We start from the raw sequence: 23,853 nt of genomic DNA, 5'->3' as shown, positions 1-23,853 counted from the left end.
GCTCAGTCGCAAAGGGCTTTTCCCTTTATTGCCTCATAAGCAAAGAATGCCTGTCTGACCTTTGTGAGTTAACTTAGATCACGCCTCATCACAGAGTGTTCTTATGACTTGGTTTATAAATTCTACCCATTTTTCTTAAGTTTTAATTTTTCTGTGAAACTTTTTACATTTATCATAGCTCTTACCATTTTCTCCATTAAAAATCCCTTTTAATAATATTTTATATGTTTTGTACAACACAGCTTAGCAAATAAACTGTCATATTTCATTCTACTATTTATTATGTCTTAAAGCTTTTTTTCCTAGGTTGGTTGGAAATTTGTTTTGTTTTACTTGTAAATACTTACTGTGCTAGGCACACAATAGGTATTTGATGAACTGATTTGAATAAGAAGCAGACTAAATGGAAGAAGTTAAACAAAATGATAATTGCTGTGTTTAAATGAAGATTTCATGGGTGAACTTTTTTCCTCTTATTTTTTCCAAATTTTGAATAATTTTGCTATACTACTGTAAACATTTACAATGTATAAAATAAACAGCCATTAGATAGTTTTTACTGGTGTCTTAAACTTGTAATTGTTTTAGTAACATTGGATCCAAATATATATTACTCATTTAGTTCTTTAATATCTATTACATGTTAAATTTATGTATATTTCCCCTTAACAGGAGGAAAGGACAGACGAAGTGGACTCATTCTGACAATTCCATTATGCCTGGAACAGACAAATATGGATGAGCTGAGTGTCACCTTAGACTACCTACTCAGCATTCCAAGGTGACTCTAAAGGTGTCTTTTCTTAAATTTCAATATGTTTTCATTTACTTACTAATGATTCCTGCTTTTGTTAAAGTATACTTTGCTATATTATTTTATGAGCAGTGAAATTATAATTGAAAACACTAGAATCAGTAATTTATGATGCCACAGCAGATAAAATAGACTTTATGCTCCTGATGCAATGAATGATACAGATTTCCAAAATGTACGTACTGTCAATTTTTAAGGAACACAAAGATTGAGCATCTGTCTATATCCCATGTAATTTAAGAAAACTTAGAGAAATGAATTCAGTAGAAAGCATCTTATATTTAGGTAGCTATTTCACTAGATATAAATATATCTGTATGTTTTAATATATTGAGTGAAGGCTATTTGGAGTTTAAAACATTTTTATATTAAATGCAAAATTTTTTAAATATTTTAATCCAAATATCCTCGAATTTTTAATTGTTATGTTTCTTGAGTGAAGACAAAACTTAAACCTTTATATTTGCATAAGCCTACCCATTACTTCAACAACAAGAACGAAAAGCCCCCTCCCCAGCTTCTTTTCCCATATGTGGTATTTGGGGGCTGAAGTATGACTACATGTTAGAATCATCTGGAGATTTTTGTTTGTTTGTTTGTTTGTTTTAATTTTAATGCCTGGGGGTCCACCTCCAGAGATTCTGATACAATTGTTCTTGGGAGGCCTGTTCATCGAACTTTTAAAGAATTCTTTAAGCTTCCCTGGTAATTCTGACGTACAGCCAGATTTGCAAACCACTGCCATAAAGCACGAGAACGAGGACAGATTTTTTTTGTTTGCAAAATACAGAGGTGGTAAAAGAAACAGAACTCTCTCTTATATTATTGTTATGTTATGCTCTTAAGCTCCAGAAAGTGAACTTTAAACATTTTATTCAGAGCAAACAATTCTTTATATCATTTTCTTTTATTATTATTGGAATTACTGACATAATAGATTATTTCATTTTAAACCACCTTGCAGAATACAGGGTTAAAATTATATTTTAGAACAATTGACTTTAATCACATCTACTTTCGATATTGATCAATAAAGTAATGATTCTATTACTGATCACTTTTTTCAATATTGGGGAAATAGAGGTCTTCAAGTGAAAATTCTCACTTTTTTTACTTTTTTGAAAGGAAAGTTATCAGACCTCACAGTGTATTGGTATTGAAAGCCTTGCTAATTCTCTGAGCTGCTTGTTGCTAATTTGTATTATTCGTCATTAGATAATAAACTACTTTTAGACACATTGCTAACAAATTATGAAAAGATATTCATAGATCCATAGATGGTTAAAAGTAGTTGGGGAATTTAGAGACCATCTGAACCAACTGCCTTATTTTATAGTTGAGGGAATTGAGACTCAGAGGTTAGTTACTTTAGTATTACACAGCTAATTAGTAGAAGAGCTAGGATTGACATCTGCAGTTCCTGACACCAATCCAGGGCTCTTCATACTGCAGATGAATAGAGTACAGTGTAGATGCATTTTAGGTGAGGTTTTGAAGTTAGAATGTAATGCAAAAATTACTGATAGTCAGAATTATCCTTGAAAGATGCCTAAGGGAGGATTAGAGACTAATAACCTATTTTTCCATGAATATGCTAGTTTTCCTCCAGCGTTGGGACATACGACTGAGGGTGGGTTCCAGTAGGCTTGTGATTAGGTTTGTGATAAGAAAATGCACTCTTATATATTAGAATCACTCTCAACCCCCCAAGATGCTCACACTGTAAGAGACACTGGATCCCTGAGATGGGCTAAGGGACTAGCAGTTTCACTTTTGTCTCCTGTCTGTTCACTGCTTGTGTGCAAGCAGAAAGTACAGTGGAGGGCAAAATAGCTAATACTGTTTAAATTTTCTCTCACTCTCTTTCTTTCTTACATATATATACATGTAATACTCTTTCAGTATAAATTATACATGACTTCTGCATATCTACACATACCTGCCAGCTAGTAGAGAAGATAAAAGTTGAAGCAAGATGGAAGAACTTATTCTAGCAAGACAAAACAGATACCTGGATACTTTATTTTTGATAGTTTTTCTGCTAAAGTTTGACTTTCTCAAATATTTGTGAAAGCTCTGAATTGTTAGCTGTCTGCTTTCTTGGATCAAACTCCTGTAACTTTGGCATTTAAAATGTAATTGGCAGCTTTCTATCAGTACTTGCCATTTCATTAGAGAGTTAGAGTGTTTTTGAGCTCTACATTGCAACTCTGGACAGCAGTTTATTATGTGCAAACTTAAAAACTGGCTTTTCTCCTTCAGAATGCCTACCATTCAAAAACCACTTTTAGATTGTATTATGAGAAATTTCAAATATACAAAAAAGTTGAAAGAATTGTACAGTAAACACCATTTGCCCGTTGCTTGGAAGCCTGCAGCCAACATTGTACTGCTTTATTTTATCACATGTCTATTATGTGTTTTCCACCCCTCTTTCCATCCCAGAACTGTTTTTAAGTTTATCCTTGACACATTGGGCTCAGCTTGAGTCTGGAAGGGGTTTCCTCTTTTAGTGTGTCTGCAGTTTTTGTGTCATCTGCTTGTGTCTCCCATCCCCTGCTGTTAAAGCTTACTCCTCCCAGCTGTGAATGTCTCTAGACAGCTCCAGCTGTGTATGTAGCTAGCTAATGTGGCCTCTTCTTTATAGGAGATGTCCAAAAATAGCCTTTTTTGGCAATGAACATGTTAACATTTTGAAGATAACACCTTTCAAAGTTATGTAAAAATAAAAAGAAACTATTCAGTTTCTTACTTGTATTTTAGGCTTATTTTAATGACCAGAGACAAGGTGTGATACATACCTATTTTAAATGGGTAACAGTTGAAAATGGGGGCATTTCCTGATTCCTTTTCACACAGGTTGGCCCTAAGCTTTTTTGTTTGTTTCAGACTCTTGGGCTGAGAATAGAGGAGAGATTCAGGTTAATTGTAGCTTGATCTGAATACTAGGTTATGTTCAGGTAACTCCTTGTATTCAGATCTATGTGGAGTTCAAGACTAGCATTGCTGCCCCACTTTCTGTAAAGGGCTTTTACTAAAGAGTAAGAAAGACTGACACATTTGGGCCAACCCGAGTGTTTAATTTTAGGAGATTACGGTAAACAGAATTTTTCTTTTGTTTTCCCAGCCATTGCTGTACCTTTTAGACATAAACAACAGGATCAGAAATTATGAGTCCATGATTCAGAGAGCAGAGTCAAATCCAAGATTCCCTTATGGAGGTAAAGACAAGAAATATAAATTAATCTGTAAATCTTTTCATTAGAAAGTAAATATTGAGATTAGCACTAACAAAAGCCTCACAAGTAGGTGTTTATATCATTTCTTTATGTATTTCAGAATTTTAAATCAACAGCATATTCACACTGAGTGTGTAGAATGAAATTTGTTTCAGTACTATTATACAAAGTGATTATAAGATACTGAGACTACCTGCTTTTTAAAAATACATGGTAAAACATATACATCAGTGTTTCTCAACCTTTTTTCCCACTATTACCTTTGTAAGGAGCCCTTTTAGGTGGTTTTTCCTATTCGCTTCTTGGTGTCATAGAGTTTACTGCGGAGTCACAGTCTTTATTAGACTGTGAGGTCCTTGAATGCAGAGCCATGTTTTATTTGTCTCTGTATCTACAATGCTCATAAAAATGATTTGGAGACCTTAGGTATTCGTTATATGCATATTGAAGGAACAAACCAGACTTAGCAATAGATATCATAGAAACGACCTAAAATAGATCATCAAAGGAAATACAACAACTGTATAGCTCTATAATTCTTTAAAATGGTGAAATTATCATATGAATCCCATACAAGTAGTTTTGTAACTACCAGAATTCTGTAGGGCATATATTCTGTATGTTCAGAATTTTAAAAAAACTATCCTTGGACATTTTATTTAAAGAAATTTATAGAACAGACAGAAGTGGAGGCCCACGGCCCTTTCTCCTCATCCCCAATTCCACTGCAGCGCTCAGTCCCCCACTTTTAAGGAGCCTCCTTGGAGCTTACAGCACTCTGCAGAGCAATTAGAAGGTAGTTTGAATATGTATGTGTGTGTGTGTGTGTGTGTGTGTGTGTGTATAAAAAACACTAATTTATCATTGATTTGTCTTTCTAGACTTTAAAAAGTTCAGTATAGTCTGTGAGGATGTGACTGGGATGGCTCTTCTCTGTTTTTTTTTTTTTTTTTTTTTTTTATGGGATAAGCATCTAAGAAAGTTTGAGCCTGTGCCTTCCTTTTTTCTCCTCAACAAATGCACTTGTGGCAAATAGAGATATAATTGTGTTGACCTCTTCAAAGCACTGTAGTTAATTGCTCTGAACATGCTTTTTCTGTTCATGAGTGCTTTTTAAATACTCATTTCATTCATTCAGTGAATATGTATTGAAAACTTACAGTGTCCCATTTTAAAATGTGACACCTAAGGTATTATTTCCTTTCTTTGCTGTATTTTTTTAAACATTTTTTATTGAGTTATAGTCATTTTACAATGTTGTGTCAAATTCCAGTATAGAGCACAATTTTTCAGTTATACATGAACATACATACATTCATTGTCACATTCTCTTTCGCTGTGAGCCACCACAAGATCCTGTATATATTTCCCTGTGCTACACAGTACAATCTTGTTTATCTATTCTACTTTTTGAAATCCCAGTCTGTCCCTTCCCACCCCCCGTCCCCCTGGTAACCACAAGTTTGTATTCTATGTCTATGAGTCTCTTTCTGTTTTGTATTTATGTTTTTTGTTTTTTTTAGATTTCACATATGAGTGATCTCATATGGTATTTTTCTTTCTATTTCTGGCTTACTTCACTTAGAATGACATTCTCCAGGAACATGCATGTTGCAAATGGCATTATGTTGTCAGTTTTTATGGCTGAATAGTATTCCATTGTATAAATATACCACATCTTTTTCATCCAGTCATCTGTTGATGGACATTTAGGCTGTTTCCATGTCTTGGCTATTGTAAATAGTGCTGCTATGAACATTGGGGTACAGGTGTCATTTTGAAGTAGGGTTCCTTCTGGATATATGCCCAGGAGCGGGATTCCTGGGTCATACGATAAGTCTATTCCTAGTCTTTTGAGGAATCTCCATACTGTTTTCCACATTGGCTACACCAAACTGCATTCCCACCAGAAGTGTAGGAGGGTTCCCTTTCCTTCACAGCCTCTCCATTTGCCATATATTTTTAATTTTTTCTGTCTTCTCTGTTTCCTTTTCGAATGCTTAACTTCACGTAGAGGGATGGCTTAGTTGTCAAGCTGGACTAGTACAGCGGTAGCCAGGCTAATTTGTTGATACCAAGTTCAGACTTGTACACCATGCATTTTGAAGACAAGAAGGACTAGGTCTGCACTCTTAAGGGCAGTCTTTCAGCCTTAACTGCTATGCCAAGACCTTGAATGATTTGTCTCACCTTTTCGATTAATATTTCTAGAGCACTTACCATGCAAGGCACTTAGTTTTAAACTAAATACTTGTATTAACTCAATCATCAAAATAAGGATAAGCTAGATACTACTATTACCCCTATTTCATAGATAAAGAAATGAGAGCAGAGAAATTAAGAAGCTTCCCCAAATTAATGAGCAGTACCTTTGCTTATATTCTGCTTGCTCTATACCTTGTTATGTTAAATTTTATTAGCTCCATTATATAGATACTTTCCAGAATCTTCCAGCTGTTGTCCAGACTTACAGCACTTTTCATTTCTGACTCTTTAGGCATTTAATCATAATGTGTTTAATAATTCTTGAATTTTTACATATATTATTTGTCTTCCCTTAAAACAGTTTTTCAAAGATGTATGTGGTTTCCCTAGTAACATTTAAAAAAAAAAGGTGATGTTTGTGAGTTTAAAGTAGTCCCCGCCTTTTCACCTTTCTGAGTGATCTTAAGCTCCTTGAGGGGAGAAACTGTGTTTTATAATTTGTAGTTTTTCATAGCCTTTTGCAGTACCTCATACTTAATCAGTGATAGGTAGTCACTGGGGTCAGTGGATTTGGGTTTCTCTTTTTTACTTTCTTTTACTGTTTCAGTTTCTTCAGAACTCTGTGTACTCAAAAGCAGACTGACTGAACATTCTCAGAGTATCTTACATTTTCTTGGAAAATCAAATAAACATATAGAAGTTGCAGCTCAGTAGAAGCTATTTTGATGGATGAGAAGTTTGTCTAGGCTGGTCTTGCTTTTATTTGAGAACTTTAAGTTAACAATGGACCTGAGAATTTCCTTATGGGTAATGATTGGGAGGCATATATAAAAAGAATATCCTATATTTCAGGAAATAATAGGTTAATGGTAAGCCATTTAATTCTCATAACAGCCTTACGAAACGAGCACTATCATCCTTATCTCCATCTGACATATAAGGGAACTTAGGCATGGGAACAGTGGGTAATTTAAGTATCTAGACCAAGAAGATGTGGTAAAGTAGGGCTGGGAGGGGTTTTGGACCTGGCAGTCCGGCTCCAAGCCTGTGTTCCTAGTCACTGTTGCAGCTACCTCTGTTATAATCACAGTGCCATAGCTATTGATAACTGGTAATACTCATTCACGTTTAACCTGGATCTATCACAAGTGGTAGCCGACATATGAAAGTAACTCTGGTGAACATAGTACTATAATGGAAATGTTGAAAATCTTGTTTATTTGTTTTAAATATTTTCTTTCAACAGTATTTTCAGTGTATATTTAAAATCATACCATTTTCTTGCTCAAAGAGAACTTACTGATCATCCAGTTATAGAATCATGGAATGTCAGGATTGGGAAGTACCTTAACAATCATCTAGACTAAGCACCTTCAGTCATCTAGACTAACCACTTTACCCATACTTAAATCCTCTTTATAGGAATGCTGCCAAGTACTTGCTAGGATGGATCTTGATCGGATTATTCTAATTCTGTAGAGATTCAACATCTACAGGAGTTACCTTTACATATTTCTCTCAAGTTTTGATTTTTTTTAATTCAAATTTGGATTTTAGGTCAGTTCTTCCTAATTGTAGAAAAACTCATTTATATTGTAGAAGAAACATCAGAATGCAGAGACTTAATGACTTGCCAAAAATCACACAAATTAAGCTTATAAGTCTTAGTCACTCAGTAAATATGTGAGATCCTACAGTGAGTTTCTTGTCTCATTCTAGGTGTTGAAGAAATGGGTGAACAAAGGCCCAGTCCTTGCCCTTATGGGCTTTATACCCTAATGATCAAATGAATATTATAAATGCACAGTATGTTGGATGTTCATGAGTGCTGTAGAACAGATAATGGAAAGAGTTAAGGCAGGGATGGAATGGGAAGGAGTGTGTGGCAGTGTTTTACACAATGGTAAGATAACATTTTACCAGAAATGATTGAAGTAAGGACCAGGCCCTACAGATAGCTGATGAAAGAGCATTTTAAAAAGGATGTTTTAGACACAAGGAGTAGTAAGTGCAAAGGCCCTGAGGCAGGAGTGGACTCAGCATGTTGTGGGATCAGTAAGGAGCGTAGTTGGGTGGAATTGTTTCAGAGAGCTTCAGAGGTTGGAGTCAGATCTTAGAGGACTGTAGGCCATGGTCAGGGCTTCAGTTCTGAATGAGAAGGAAAGCCATTGTTACATTCTGACTGAGGAGTGATGTGATGTGCATCACCTAACATTTTTAAAGTCCCTTTGTATTTAAAGCACTATGCTAGAATCTGCCATGTCAGTAAAAACAGTATTCTTGCTTTCTGGAAGTGTGCTGTCTAATGAAGGTAAGTTGTAAACAAGAATTATAAAGCATAACTGAGATTAGGGCCATTACTCAAGTATAAGCAGAGCTCTCTGGGTGGAAAAGGACCCCTTAGCTGTAATCAAAGGAATTAGTGAAGAGCTACAGAGTACTGAACCCAGAAAATCCGTTGATAGTCTCTTTCTAGTCAGAGTGAGTGAGCTTGTTAGGGAGCCTCTCCTCTCTTAATAGCTTTTTTAACTCAGTCACTTCACTCTTGAAAGGCTCTGATGGAGTAGAAACAAGGAGGCAGGCAGGGTCTTAGATTTTTTGTTGTTGTTACTGGTCTTAAAATGATAAACATGTTAATAGTAGTGCAGGAATTTATTTATATAGCACATCAGCTACTCTAACATGCCCTTTATAAGGGACATAATATGCTTCTAGATTAAGTATGTTCTTGTTAAAAACAATTTAAACCAGCACTCCACTTGGAGGAATGAAATTTTTAAAAAAATCATTCCTGTCAAGTAGTTGAAAGATCACTTGGTCTTGCAACTTTCAAATATGTAATATCTTTGGATTGTATGTTTTTTCTTTGTCTGTCTCAGTAAAATGTGAGAAAATTATGATTGTGTATTTTTAAGTACTCTAAAAGATAAATTTAGAGTATTTTATGCCATTAAGATCGCTGCACATGGTATTTGCAAGCTTCATTATTTTCTTTGTCTTAATACGCAGATTGATTTAGTGTGCTTTGAAATACTAAATATGTTGTTTGTGTAAAACTTACGTGTTTAACAAAATGATTGTTTAACCTGAGCCTCAAAGATATAGATGCCAGTGACAAGAAAGTGCCAGATTATGGGTATGGCACACTTCTCTTGGCTCTAGTCCTGAGCAGAGAAGGCCCTTCCCTGGACAGCTCTGTGTGTCTTAGCTCCCCTTCCTGCAAGTTTCCATAGTGCATTGCTAGAGTCCCTGAGTTGCTGCCACTTCTCTAAAGACCAACAGACGGCTGCCCTAATAGGCTGGTCTTTCTTGGGCTTGTATCTTCCCTAAGTCATAGTGTTCTTTCTTACCTGATCCCACAACTAGCAATTAGATGTCAGATTTGCTTCCCCCAGCAAGTCTTTATGTGCTGTTGCTAATCCAGAAGTGATCATTGTATTGCCTCACCCTTTTTACCCACTAAAGAATGCTTAGTGAATCCTTTTTTTTTATAATGCAAAATCCAAAAATAGAATACTGTAACATTTTTATTAATATATGTCACTTATAAAAAAAATCACCCTTTTTAAAGTGTATAATTCAGTGGTTTTCAGTATATTCACAAGGTTGTGCGACCCTCACTCTCTAATTCCAGAGCGTTGTCATCAACCCTCAAAGAAATCATATACCCATTAGTAGTCACTCCTCATCCCATTCGCCCCTCCTCCCAGCCCTTGGCAGCCACTAATGGACTCTCTGTCTCTAGTGCCCATTTGTAAAATGGTATCATATGATATATGAGCTTGTGTATATGGCTTCTTTCACTTAGCGTAATGTTTTCAAGTTTTATCCATGTTGTAGCATGTATTAATACTTCATTTCTTTTTATGGTTGAATAATGCTCTGTTGAATGGATTACCACATTTTGTTTTTCTGTTCATCAGTTGTTGGACATTTGGGTTGTTTCTGATTTTGGCTATTATGAATTATGCTGCTATGAACATTTGTGTGCAATTTTTTGTATGGACATGTGTTTCGGTTTCCTTGTGTCTTGAACACTTCTCTATTTCCTTTGGAAGTTCAGCTTCTGTCCCTGCCTACAGAGGCACCTGTTCTTCTAAATCTTTCACAATATCATCGTCATTCTTGTTACCTTACTGTTCCTGTATAGAACTGGATGTCACTTCTCCAAGATTCCTCTTGAGGTTAATGTGAATGCTTGGAGTGAGTAAGGGAGGATTAGTAAAATTCCCTGGACTGTTGAATTTAAATCTCAGGAAAGGGTCTACTATTAACCTTTCCTATAATGTAGGTGATTGGGAGAACTTTGAGGAGAGATTTTACTACCAAATCCTTGACCTGCTAATAAGAAAACTATATTTTCTTCCACTGTGTTAGAGGAGGGCAGTTGAGATCCTTGCATTAAGCTGATTTTTTAAGTAAAACTAATAATAATAATAATAATAATAATAATAATAATAATAATAAAGCTATGTAGTTTTTGGTCTTAGGATTAAGTTTTTCCACGTTGTTGCATTTTACTAGGGTAGTCTTCTAGGAAGTGTTTAGTCAGTACTGGAATAATTGAATATGATATATAACAACACATTTTCCAACACTCAAGATAATATTTTGTTGAGAGGCTAGTGAGACTATTTGAATGTTGCTTCCATTTCTTCTCTTTTTCAAAAGAACTCCAAGAAGCTCATTTTTAATGGTTTAATAATAGCTTACCTGTTTTAAACTATCACTTCACAAACCTTACACTTCAAGCAGGAAGGAGAGACAAGAACTATATACACACTTGGCGGTCATTAGACTTCACTGAGATCCCATTTTACAGATGAAGAAATTGAGAGGCTAGTGAGACTATTTGAATGTTGCTTTGATGTCTTCTCTTTTTAAAACATTGATTTACATGGTTTTAGGGTAATTTTCTTTCAAAATTAGCTTATTAAATTGTCAGTGTTTCCTGAAATGAGAAAAATAAATTGCTTGAGAAAACTGAGGATACTCTGAAGAATTTTCTTTATCGACAATGTAAACCAAACCAAGTGAGATTAATGCTGCTCCATTTATGATTCAGCTGTAAACTTTATTTAAGATTATGAAGAATAAAATATGAAGCTTGTTTTAATACTCTGATTTTGTTTTATTTCAGTGAAAAGTGTAAGGCTAGAGGATTTACTGTGATTGTGGACGGCAGAAAATCACAGTGGAATGTGGTGAAAACAGTAGTCTTAATGCTACAGGTAATTTTATTTTTGACTATCAGGAAATGGTCTTATTTTACAGCAATAGATAAGGTGATAACAGCAAATGCATTTCATTTATTGGACTGTGCCCAGGCTTCTCAGGAGTGACCGAGTTCTGAAATGCACAGATCACTGTTGGACTGTTTAAATTCAGTTTTTACAGGTTAGACTCTTGAGTGGTAAAATAATTTTCAGCCACATTCCAAAGGTTTTGCAAATGATCAAAAATAATTTGTCATGTTTAAGTAATTTAAGCAAGTAGGCAAGTGAGTCTCAGAGTGTGAGGGCAGAGGATATGAGACCCACCTGGGAGCTTGTGCACACTGCAGTATCTGCCTCATCCCCCTTCTGTCCCTTGATACTATAGGCAGGGAGTAGGACTGGGTAAGTCTAATCTGAAAAAGCCTCTCAGGTGGTTCTGATAGGGTTCTCCTCTCTGTTCCCCTCTTTCCTCCGAAAATACCAGGAGTCATGATAGTCTTATATTTACGTCTAATCCAGAAGAAATGTGCTGGAGAGCTGTGTCCTTGGAGCTTTAGCAGCTCACAAATAAGTATTCCATAAATAGCTGTGGATACAGAGCCCCTCATTTGGTCCTAGTCTTGTGTTTTAAATTTCCTCGTGCTCCTCACAGAATACTTCTGTGATCCCTTGCCTGTAGTAGGTACCTAGTAGATGTTTGTTGATTTATTATGAGGGTATTGAGGATATTGTGATCTGAAGTAGAAAAATAAAACATTTGAGTGATTGAAAGGGGGTAGATTGCTCTCATGTACCTGGGTTTCCTTAGAAGGGTTTGTACAGAAGGTAAAAGTTACATGAATTAAATAAAAGAGATTATCTAATTTAAATGAAAGAGAGTGGAAAGGGCATTCTTGGCACGGACCCTGACTTACTGATAGCTCAGAAATTAAGTGAATGCAGTGAAAGGAGCTGATGGCAGGCCAATTGGGGGAAATATGTTGGCTGTTAAGTGAATAGTAAACATTCAGTTAGGTAAATACCAGTGATTGAAAGAAAGGTCAAGAATTCTAAATGAATTGGGAAATAATTGGTAGCTGTTTTAGGGTTCTGTGGAAAGGAATATAATTAAGAATTTTAAATGATAACTAAGGAGGATGATTCTTAATGGTTTATTTTTTTATTTGGGATGATTAGGAAAAGGATTCGAGGGATGGAAATGGTGATTTTAGTTTTTAGCTTTTAGTTTTTGTGCTTAGTGTGACTCAGGTACTGTACTCGGCTTGAGATGTAAATGTGATCTCATTTAATTTCATCCTCCCAGACTTGAGAAGCAGGTTCTATTATCCCCAAAGGTCAACTGAGGCTCAGGGATTTTACATAACTTACCCAGGTTCTCATGGTGAACATGGGAGAGAGTCACGAGTGGAATTCAGCACAACCTAAGCCCCAGGTGTAGGCTCTATCCTTTCCAAGTGTGTATTTACCAAGTGGGATGTTTCTGAGGTGGTCCCCACATTATCTACTCATCATCTTGTTCTTAAATGGTTGGCCTAAACCTTCGTCATTAGAATCACTCCTTTGGTTTGGAAAGGACATAGCTCCAGTGGATCAGTTTTTTAGGGAGCACAGGTTCATGTCCCATAATAACTTTCTGTCAGATGTGTTCCCGGCACTTTTATATTCCAAACCCTGAAGATTAACTCTTCTCTGTAAAAGTTGTTAAGATAACTACTAGGTGAGAAATCCATTCTATATTTAAATTGAAAGATTTTCTATCCTCCTCGTCAATGATAATAATTATTATAATTATATAACTTATTCAGTAGTGCCAGTTATGGTCTAGAGTTTGTCAGTGAAGTTTTATTGTTTCCATGTTGTTGATGGTGCTTTCACACTACAGCAACAGAATTAAAACAGTTGCAGCAGAGACTGTATAGACCTTCAGAAAGAATTTACTGACCCCTGGTCCAGAACATCTGAAACGGTGTGGTGGAACTTTAAAATCAGATCTGGTTTCTGTTCCAGCGCCATCCTTTACAACTCTGTTCCCTTGGACAAGTTACTTTAGTTCTCTGAAGCTCAATTCATTCTTCTGTAAAATTGGGAGAATGAGATCCACTTGTCGTGAGTTTATTTATTCAACAAAGGTTTTGGAGTATTTTCTATATACCAGGTACTGCCATAGGCACTGGAGATACAGGAGTGACATGGTAGACAAGGTACCTGCTGTTGGGAAGCCTGTATTCTGTTTGAGGAGTCAGACAATAAGCAGTTAGGCAAATTACTAAATAATGTAACATCAGATCATGAATGCTATTAAGAAAAATACATTGTAAAAGGAGACTGAGCAGATGTTGCTACTTTTAGGTAAGGGTGGTCAGGGAAGGTCTCTCTGAAGAGGGAATATTTGAGTAGAATCCTAAATAAACTGAGGAAGTAGTCCTTCTAGGCATAGGGCAAAGAACATTCCAGACAGAAGAAACATCAAGGGCAAAGTCCTGAGGTGGGAACAGACTTGTCACATTTCAGGAGATGCCAGAAAGTCATCGTGGCTGGGGTGGAGAAGTGAGCTAAGAGGGGAGAGGTGTGAGATGAAGTCTGAGAGGTCATTAGGGCCCTGAGCTTGGAAGGCTATCTTGGCTTTGGTAAGGGGTTTGAATTTTGTTGTGAGCATGAGAAAATGTGAAGCAAGGAGGCCTGCTAAGAGGATATTTCAAAAGGCCGACTACTTTGGGGATGTTAGCAGTGCAGGTGGTAGAAATGTAAGATATATTTTAAAGATGGATTCTGTGGGACTTGCTGGTAAAATATATGTGGAATGTTCATTAACTCAGTAAATGTTAATTTTCATTCTTCAGGTGATATGAATAACCATACCTAGTAAATGTGAAATAGTATTTGTCAAAGATTAGCTTTGTCCTCTTCTTCAAGTTAATCACACAGAATCTTGGCTTCTTTATATAATGGCTGATAAACTTATTTTGTGAGAAAATTGCTTTTAAATTATTGGAAGAAATTCTCCAAGGTGATTGTGTTAGAAAAAATTTCTTCATATCATAGAAAGGCCAAATTTAATAATTTCTCAGCTTAAAATTGTCTTGTGGTTTAAGTATATTCCTATTAGAGAGATTCAGTAAAACAAAAATAATTCACATGTACTGTCTGTATTGCTTTGTCTTTTGAAACCTTTTCTGAATCAACTTATCTTTTAAGTATTTCTTTATTACTATGTATGTTTTGAATTTTGGAGTTATTTATCCTATTTTGTTATTTTAATTATTTTCCAAAGGTCTCTTAATTACTCTGCCTAATCATGAATATCTAATAATTTGTACTTTTAGTAAGTTATTCATTTATGTGTATAATTTATAATTTTCTGTATTTTATAGAATGTTGTTCCAGCTGAAGTATCCCTTGTTTGTGTAGTGAAGCCAGATGAATTCTGGGATAAGAAAGTAACACATTTTTGTTTTTGGAAAGAAAAGGATAGACTTGGCTTTGAGGTAAATATACTCTATTAAAAAAAGCAGAAGTGTGTTATATCTTTAAAAACAGCAGTTTGCTGGAGTGATTTTGTCTGTTCTGCGTTGGATACTAAGCAATGCTTAAATCAGTGCCTAAGTAATGATTAATCTGCAGTTGAGGCAGGGAGAGTAATAGCTCACTGGTAGAGCATGTGCTTAGCATGCATGAGGTCCTGGGTTCAATCCTTGGTACCTCCCATTTAAAAAAATATATAGAGTCAACATTTCAGATATTTGTTGAATGAATTATGATTCTTTGTCAAAGACCACAAATGCTCTCTTATTTTCATCACTCTTTGTGAACTCTTGAATAAGTAGAACCTTTTTATTAAAAACATTTTTATTATATTACATTATTACATAATGAGGGGGCATTTAACTAATACTTGGAAATCCTAAACATTTAGAAATTGAAGCTAGAGCCTATTTTGTATGATGTCATAATTATTTTTTAGTATCTGATTTGATTTTGATACATGAACACATTTATCCATCCTTTCCTATTGACATAACAATCTCCCTCTTTTTGTGTGTGAAACACAGTCCTTCAGCAACATGGATTTCAACTGCACATGTCCACTTATAAGTGGATTTTTTCAGTAAATATATTGTCAGCCCTCTGTGTTTTCGGTTTTAATATCTGCAGATGTGGAGGGCTGAATATATTCATTGTACTGTGCCGTTTTATGTAAGGGACTTGAGCATCCATGGGTTTTGGTATCTGCAGGGTATCCTGGGACCAGTTCCCTGCGGATACTGAGGGAGGACTGTACATCTTATTGTAGATCAGAAAGAAGTCCTAAGATGGAATATAAATTTAAATAAATCTGTTGTATTTTTCCTTCCACAACCTATTAATCCTAGATTCCTAGTAGGAGAATTGATAGATACTAAACAAAGTGTGGAGGCATTGAAGGGTACAAAGCCTAACCCACCCCTGTAGAATATAGAGCCTTGGAATGTTTATAGGAGTCAGACAATAGACTCATTTTGGACTTTACCATACTACATTAGTCATTTTTATTTTTAATAAAGTCAATGTCAGTGTGTTTTTGGTAGTGAGGAAAAGTTGCCAAGGTATCTCAGATAGATTTAAGAAAACCTAGTTAATTTTTAAGTGAGATAGCTTGAAATGTCTTAGAAATGTGTGAGATTTTTCTTCATTTAAAAAGGTAAGTGCAATAAAATTCATCAGTTTTAATGTGCAGTTCTGAGAGTTCTGACCAATACAAACACATCTGTAACCATCATCACAATCAAGAAATGGGGGAACGTCACATCACTCCAGAAGTTCTCTCATGGTCCTTTGTAGTCAGTTCCTTCTTCCATCTTCCTGACGACCACTGATCTGTTTTATGTCCCTGTGGTTTTGCCTTGTTCAGAATGCCATATAGGTGGAATGATAAAGTAGGTGGCATTTTTAATCTGGCTTCTTTCACATAGGCATTTGCATTTGGGATTCACACATGTTGTTGGATGTATTGGTAGTTCCTTATTGCTGAATAGTAATCCATTTTGTAGATGTACCACAGTCTTTTTATTCATTCCCAGTTGGCTACACAGTTGAGGGACATTTGGGGTTATTTTAGATTTTGGTGATTACAGATAAAGTCACTATAATCATCTGTGTATAGGCTTTTGTGTGAATTTTTACTTTAAGGGATAAAATACCTAGGAGTGGGATTGCTGGGTCATATGGTAAGTGTATGTTTGTTTAACTTTATAAGAAACTTCCAAATTGCCAGTTCCATGGTGGCTGTATCATTTTGCATTCTTACCAGCAGTGTGTGAAAGTTCCAGTTGCATCTTTGTCAGCACTCAGTATTTCTTTGTTTTTAAATCGTAGTTACTCGAGTAGGTGTGTACAGGTATCTCAGTATGGTTTTAACTTGCATTTCTCTAATGATTAATGATGTGAGTATATTTTTAAGTGTTTATTCGCTATCTGTGTATGTTTGGTGTTGGCTGTTCAACTCTGTCCATTTTTAAGGCTTTTTGTTTTCTTATTAGTGAATTTTGAGAGTTCTTTATGTATTTTGGATAGAAGTTCTTTATCAGATATGTCATTTGCAAGTACTGCATCTCAGTCTGCTTGCTTTTTCATTCTCTTAACCTCATTTTTTGAGGAGTTTTTAACATCTGATCAAGTCTAATTTTTAAATTTCCTTTTTATGAATCAGGCTTTTGGTATCATAGCTGAGAAATCTTTTGACTAACCCAAGGTCACAAAGATTTTCTTGTTTTGTTCAAGATGTTGTATAATGTTAGGTTTTATATTTAGATCTGTAATCCATTTTGAGTTAATATTTGTAAGTTATAGTCTAACAATATGTGTTTTATGACTTTGGGTACTTTAAGTTTGTTAAGGTTTGGTTTTTGACACAGTATATGGTTTATCTTGCTGACTCCTTTGTGCATATGTATTCTGTGTGTACTGTTCATGTGTATCCTGCCCTTGTGGGTGAAGTTATCTGTAACCGTCAAGATTGTTCATACTGTTGTTCAGGTTTTCTGTGTTCTTTGTAATATTCTGTTTATGTATTCTGTCAATTACTGAAAGAGAAATATTGCACTCTCTGACTATAATTGTGGATGTGTTTCTCCTTTTCTTTCTATCAGTTTTTGCTTAATGTATTTTGAAGCTCTTTTACTGAGCTTATAAAAATTTAGGATCATTATGTCTTCTTGGTGAGTTGACCACTTTATCACTTCATTGTTAAATGTCTCTTCCTTATCCATGATAATATATCTGGTTCTGAAGTATACATTGTCTGATACTACTCCAGCTTCTCCAGCTACTCCAGCTTCTCCAGCTACTCCAGCTTCTTCTTTTTTGGGGTGGGGGAGAAGGGAGAGGTAATTAGGTTTATTTATTTACTTTTTTAGTGGTAGTATTGGGAATTGAACCCAAGACCTTGTACATGCTAAGCACGCACTCTGCCACTGAGCTACACCCTCCCCTCCCTACTCCAGCATCTTTTGATTGATGTTTGCAAATTTTATCTTTTTCCTTACTACCTGTTTACCTGTTATCTATTTACCTATCTGTTTCCTTACATTTAAAGTGGATTTCTTATAGATATAGTATATTTGGGTCTTGGTTTCATATCCACCCCAATAGTATTTGTCTTTTCAGTAGTTTATAAGACCATTTGTATTTAATGTAATTATTAATATTAATATAGTTGGATTTAAATCTACCATCTTGCTAGATTTTGTTTTTTTGTTCTTTTTCTGCCTTCTTTTAGATTGGGGATTTTTATTATTACATTTTTATTTCCGTTATTGACTTGTAATTTATATCTTAGTTTTTTTCCATTGGTTGCCATAGGTTTACAATATGGATTTTTAGTTAGTGAATTCTTATTTTCAAGTCACCACTTCACATACAGTGGAAGTTAAACAGTATATTTCTGATACTTTTCTTCATTATTTACATACATTTTACTTTTACTGTACTGTAAGCATACAATATATTGCTACTGTTTTTGCTATTGACAGTGTGTTGTCTTTTATAGAAATTAAAATAGTAAAAATGAATTTCATACTTACCTACACTTATGCCATTTCCAGTGTTCTTCATTTCTTTTCAGTTTTTTGGCTGGTATATTCCTTTTGCCTAAGGAACTTACCTTTAACATATCTTGCATTGTAGTTCTGTTGGCATTAAATTTTCTCAGCTTTTCTTTGCCTGAAAAAAAAATCTTCATTTCTATTTCAGTTTTGAAAGATATTTTCATTGGGGATAGAATTTTTTTTCATTATTTGTTTAGTTCTTTCAGCACATGAAATATATCACACCATTGCCTTCTCATTTCCATGGTTTCTGAGAACTTTACTGTTATTTGTATCTTTGGTCCCCTGTGTGTTTTTGTTTGTTTCTTCCCCTTGGCCAGCTTCAAGATTTTCACTTTGTTTTTGGTTTTCAGAAGTTTTGTTTTATAACATCTAGGCATGTTTTATTTGGTACTTATTCTGTTTGGTGTTCCCTGCACTTATTGGATCTCTGTTTTGATGTCTGCCATCAATTTTGGAAAATTCTTGAAGACATTTTCTTTTTAAATATTTCCTCTGCCCCATTTTATTTTTCTATTCCTTCTAGAACTCCACTTGAATGTATGTTAGACCATTTAAAAATTTCTCACCATTCTAGATTAGTGTTCTATTTCATTTCTAGCCTCTCCTTTTTTTTTTTCTTTTGGTGTTTCAGTTTGGGTATTTTCTTCTGCTCTATTTTCAAGTTCACTGTTTCCTTCGCTGTGTTGAGTTTGTTGATGAGCCACTTGTAAATTCACTTCATCTCCATTATCATGTTACTGATTTGTAGCATTTCTGTTTGGTTCTTCCTTACGGTTTCTGTATCTGATGAAATCCTCATTTGTTTTGCATGTTGTCTTGCAGTTTTTCCATGAGAACCTTTAGCATATATCATAGTTATCTTAAATTCCTTACCCAATAGTTCTAGTATCTGGTATGTCTTACTCTAGTTATGTTGTTTGGTTTTACTCCTGACAGTAGGTTGTTTACTTTCTTGCTTTTTATATGTTGAACATCTTGTTTAGGACTGAGAGAAATCGTATTTCTTCCTGCACATGGGCCCATCTTTTTAGCAGGGTAAGGGAAGGGCTGATTTAGTCTAGCCAGGAGCTGAATTGGCTTTGGCTTTTGTTGTTGCTCTTACTTTCCTCAGTGCACCACAGGCTTCAAATTTCAAATTTCTCTGGAGTTACATTGTGTTGAAGATGGGGCTGATTTGCCAGAGAGCTTTTTTTTTTTTTTTTAATTCAATGTTTGTCCTACCATCAGCTGTAGATCTTTCCTCTGTACTTGTGCCTCAGAAAAGGTCTCTCTTTGCAATAGACTGCTTTTACTTATTACTCAGTGTTTGTCGGTGGGGCACTTTCTGTTGCTCTGAGTTAGCCTCAGTCTGTGGCAGCTCTGTGACCATGGATCTGAGGGTAGGGCCCTCTTCCCCAGCTTTAGGGGGCCCGTGGTAGTCTGGGATCATAATATGTTCCTGCCTCCACTAGGATAGAGAGTTTTTCTTGCCGCTTCCTCCCAGCTGCAGTAGGGCTTTATTTGTGCTTTCTGGTCATTCAGGCTCGCTGACCTCCTTCAGGATAGAAGGCTTTGTTCTCTAGGGGAGATAGAGTTGAAGAATCTAGTCTGCGCTTCAGCTTCGTCTTTCCAGTGGTGATCGCTGTTCCCTCCCTCAGGTCTGTTTTCAAGTGTCTTATACTACGTACCCCCCATCTCTCTCATGAGTCCTCAGGAGGCCTGTGGAAAAGAGCTTGCAAGTGAGTTTGAATTTTTATTGTGTCTTTGCGTCTCGTGGGTTCTGTGCTTTCACACTGAACCACATTTGGCCTTTAGCAATTCATTAAAAATTTTAGCTGAATTCTTACCTGGCTTGTATCATGCCTGGTATTTTCCTCAGTAGGCAAATGCTCTGGCTCCATCTTTCCTGTAAGGATGGTATTTCTGTAGATTTCAGGTTAATTGGTTTTCCTGTGGACTTAACTCTGATGGATTAAAGAAAACTAATTTGCATTAGTTTGTTGTTGTTGTAAGGATTGGAGCAATGCTCTTTCCAGCTTTCTACCTATCCTAAGCGGAAGCCAGATGATTTGTTTTGTTTTTCATTTTTATCTTGCAAATATTTGTCATTGGTTGACTTGACTGTGTTGTAGACTTACTAGAAGGGGTGTGCTGGCACTGTAAGGGAAGGCAGCCCTGGCTGCTGGATTGCGTTAGGAAAGGTATTACCCTGATCGTTGCATGGGAAACTGCATCCCAGGGAGGAGAATCAAAAGTGTAGTGAAGGAAGAAAGTAAAAGCTGAAAGCAGTAGGCCTGAATATTGCCATGGTGAGCGAGTACTTCAGATAGGCAGGGAATTCTGCCTTTCATGCCAGAGGCTTGCAGGAAGTGTTGCTCTGAGAGAATGCAGTGACCACAGGGTGGTGGTTCAGAAACTAATCCTGTGAACAATGGGTAGGAGCCAAGACCTCTTTTGTGAGGAGCCTGTCCCATCGTGCTTAAGTATAGGCATCTGCTCAGAAATGCTCTGCCTAGTTGAGTCTCACGCTGTATGAATTCATAGTGACTATATACTGTGTATCTTGGAGGATAAAAGTAGAAGACAGAATTCCTGTCTGCCTTGATCTGATGTCATAGATTGATGTTTTAAAACTTAAGTGTTAAAGTTCTTTATATCAATATATTTTCTTTGTAGACATTGAAGAGATTCAGCTAGACTATTTTCTCAAGTAAGTAAGCACTAGGCACTTAGTTAAAAGCCTAATGTCCTAATCAGATGAGTGTAGTTTCAAATGCTGGCTAATATTCTGCCAAACATACTCAGCTTTAAGGGGCAGTTCAACACCAGCCATTAAATGATACTTAGAGCAATATATAATTAAGTTCAGCATAGATGTTTAATTAATAGTTATTTTTCTTGATGTTATTTTGGATCATTTGGGTTGTTACAATTAAGCCTCTGTTTTGTATGTATTCTAAGTAATTTTTAAAGGGTAACTTTATTATGAGTACTGTTCTTGTAAGCAAAAATTTGTGTTTTATTTTATAGAATTATTCACAAAAAAGATTTATTACCAGCTGTCCACAATACTCATCAAAGAAACACCAAGTCATCATTTTAATGACAACCTGTTCCCACAGTTTCACATTTTCTTGCCTTTGATCCTTCCTAAATTTTTTCTTCTAGATGACCTTCCTCTTCTTCACTTCCCTAATGTTTTCCATCAGCCACTGAATATTAATCTCTCATTGGTCACCTGAATAATTCTTTGTATATCCTTCCTGTCTCTGAAATAGATACCTTCTTGTTTAGTTTCCTTTTTAGCAACTCAGATATTCCAGTACTTTCTGATCTTCAGCAGCATTGTACCAAGTGGCTTTGATACTTTTTGCTGGTTAGATGATATAATTAACCTAATGATAAGGTAAAATTTAAGCAGTACTAGCATTAATCTTATCCTCAAATTGGGAGACTAATAATCAAGAGGATCTCACCTTCTCATTCTTTATTGTCATTCATGAGTATAAGTGGTTTTTTGTTTGTTTGTTTTTACTGGTATTGATAACCAGCCACCATTCTAAATTTGTTTCTTTTTCTCTTATTACTGCATCTGATCCTGTTCTTTTGAGACCATGGTAGTTAGGATTCAGGACCAAAGACTTCCTTCATGTTTCTGTCCAGAACAGTTCTGGCTCCATCTATTCTGACTTCTATTTAGTTTGCAGAAAGTTATTTTCTTCAGTGAGAAAAATATCCCCCAACAAACAGATACAAGCAGACATACACATTGAAATAGTATGTATATAACATACAACACATATATGAATCTGCACTAAGCACACAACGATACATACAAAGATGCATTTTCATTCCAGATCTTGCACACAAATTGTTAGCATAAGTAAAACAAAAAATAAAACATCTGAGTGCCTGTCCAGTAAAAGGTTCAGTCAGTCTTGGGTTCTTTGGAAATGTTTTATTAGGAAAGGGTAAGTGTTCTAGTTACAGATGGAAGAATAGGAGTAAAAGAGAAATAGGTTTTGAATGTTTCTGTAAGTTAGATTCCAGACTAAAAACTTTCACAAATGTTTTGACTAAAGACCATATGGTAAATACCTTTCTCCTCAAATTTGTTGAGCAATGGTATGTGCTAGTTAATAAACTATTGTGGTTTATTAATTTAATTTGTCTTGTCTTAACCTCTCTAAATATATAAAATAAAGGAAAAAGTAATATTTATATAGGACTTTACTATTTTAAAAATGTCATGTTATTTCCTTTGAAAGGACTTGGCAGGAATGATCTTTTTCCCTCCTCTTTATAATTCCACTGTTTTATTGTTCCCTTTGTGCTTGTACGGTTTCAGATTTCCTTGGAGATAAATCTGAAATTTAGATTTTTGCTTATTCAAGCGTATCTACTTTGAATGTAACTGATAAATCTTTTCTTCAAGAGTTTAATTGTGTCCATACATATTAGAATATTCATGGAGATGAGTATTTGAAGATAATTAACAGTTACTTACCAGGTAAAAATTAGAATATGATCCCCACCCACCACATTCTTGAATAATAAGATAAAGCTTATGTTGAAGTGTGATTTTCATAAGGATAAAATCATGATTCTCATGTAAATATAAAATAAGTGTAAGTCAAACATACGCAACTCATTAATGAAGTTGTCAGTAATTTGTGAGGTATGATTCAATCCCTACAGAGGTTAGTACCTATTAATTAGTCTGTAGAAAGTCAAAGGTACAAGCTCAGCACTGCATGAAAGAACATCCAGTAATACCTTTGCCCATTCCTAAGATTTAGATAGTTTTTCTGACATGTGAATTAATACTTTTTTATAGGAGGAGATTTTGTAAAATTTGAATCTGGATATTAGTGACATACTGAACACTCATATCACTGCAGAATAATAGAAGCTACTTTTTTTTTTTAATGTATTTTGTTTTTTAATTTTTAATTTTTTTTGGTGGGGGGAGGTAATTAGGTTTGTTTGTTTATTTTTAGAGGAGGTACTGGGGATTGAACCCAGGACCTCATGCATGCTAAGCATGCGCTCTACTGCTTGAGCTATACCCTCCCCCCTTAGAAGCTACTTTTTGAAGTTAGATTTTTTTAATTTTTCTTATCTCTCTTTAAACTTTGTATTCCAAGACTGGACTATTGTTATTTAGTGTTTCCCCACGTGATTTTCCAAATTGTTAAATCCTTAAAGGAAGAATCATATTTTAAAATATTCCCCTTTTTAAAAATATAAGTAATTTTTTTCATTTCAAGTACATTAGTTGTTCTCTGTACTTTTGATCTTATTTTTGTTTTTGT

The 23,853-nt window shown here is 35.3% G+C and overlaps 1 protein-coding gene across 3 annotated transcripts in view; it reads left to right on the top strand.

Annotated features, from left to right (window-relative positions):
* The window catches only part of SESTD1 (SEC14 and spectrin domain containing 1), a 118,012-nt gene that overhangs the window by 40,188 nt on the left and 53,971 nt on the right, over positions 1-23,853 (top strand). For 2 of the 3 annotated variants that reach the window (XM_031451743.2, XM_031451744.2), the window contains exons 3-5: positions 673-781; positions 11,399-11,489; positions 14,846-14,959. In XM_031451743.2, the coding sequence (XP_031307603.1) occupies positions 673-781; positions 11,399-11,489; positions 14,846-14,959 (314 nt within the window). Of the gene's footprint in view, positions 1-672; positions 794-11,398; positions 11,490-14,845; positions 14,960-23,853 lie in introns of those variants that run through there. The other variant, XM_031451747.2, reaches the window with a different exon arrangement.

The sequence above is a fragment of the Camelus dromedarius genome, chromosome 4 (assembly GCF_036321535.1).
Source record: "Camelus dromedarius isolate mCamDro1 chromosome 4, mCamDro1.pat, whole genome shotgun sequence".
Classification (NCBI taxonomy): Eukaryota; Metazoa; Chordata; class Mammalia; order Artiodactyla; family Camelidae; genus Camelus; species Camelus dromedarius.
Note: the sequence above shows the minus strand (reverse complement) of the source record. Positions and strands in the feature narration are given on the sequence as shown.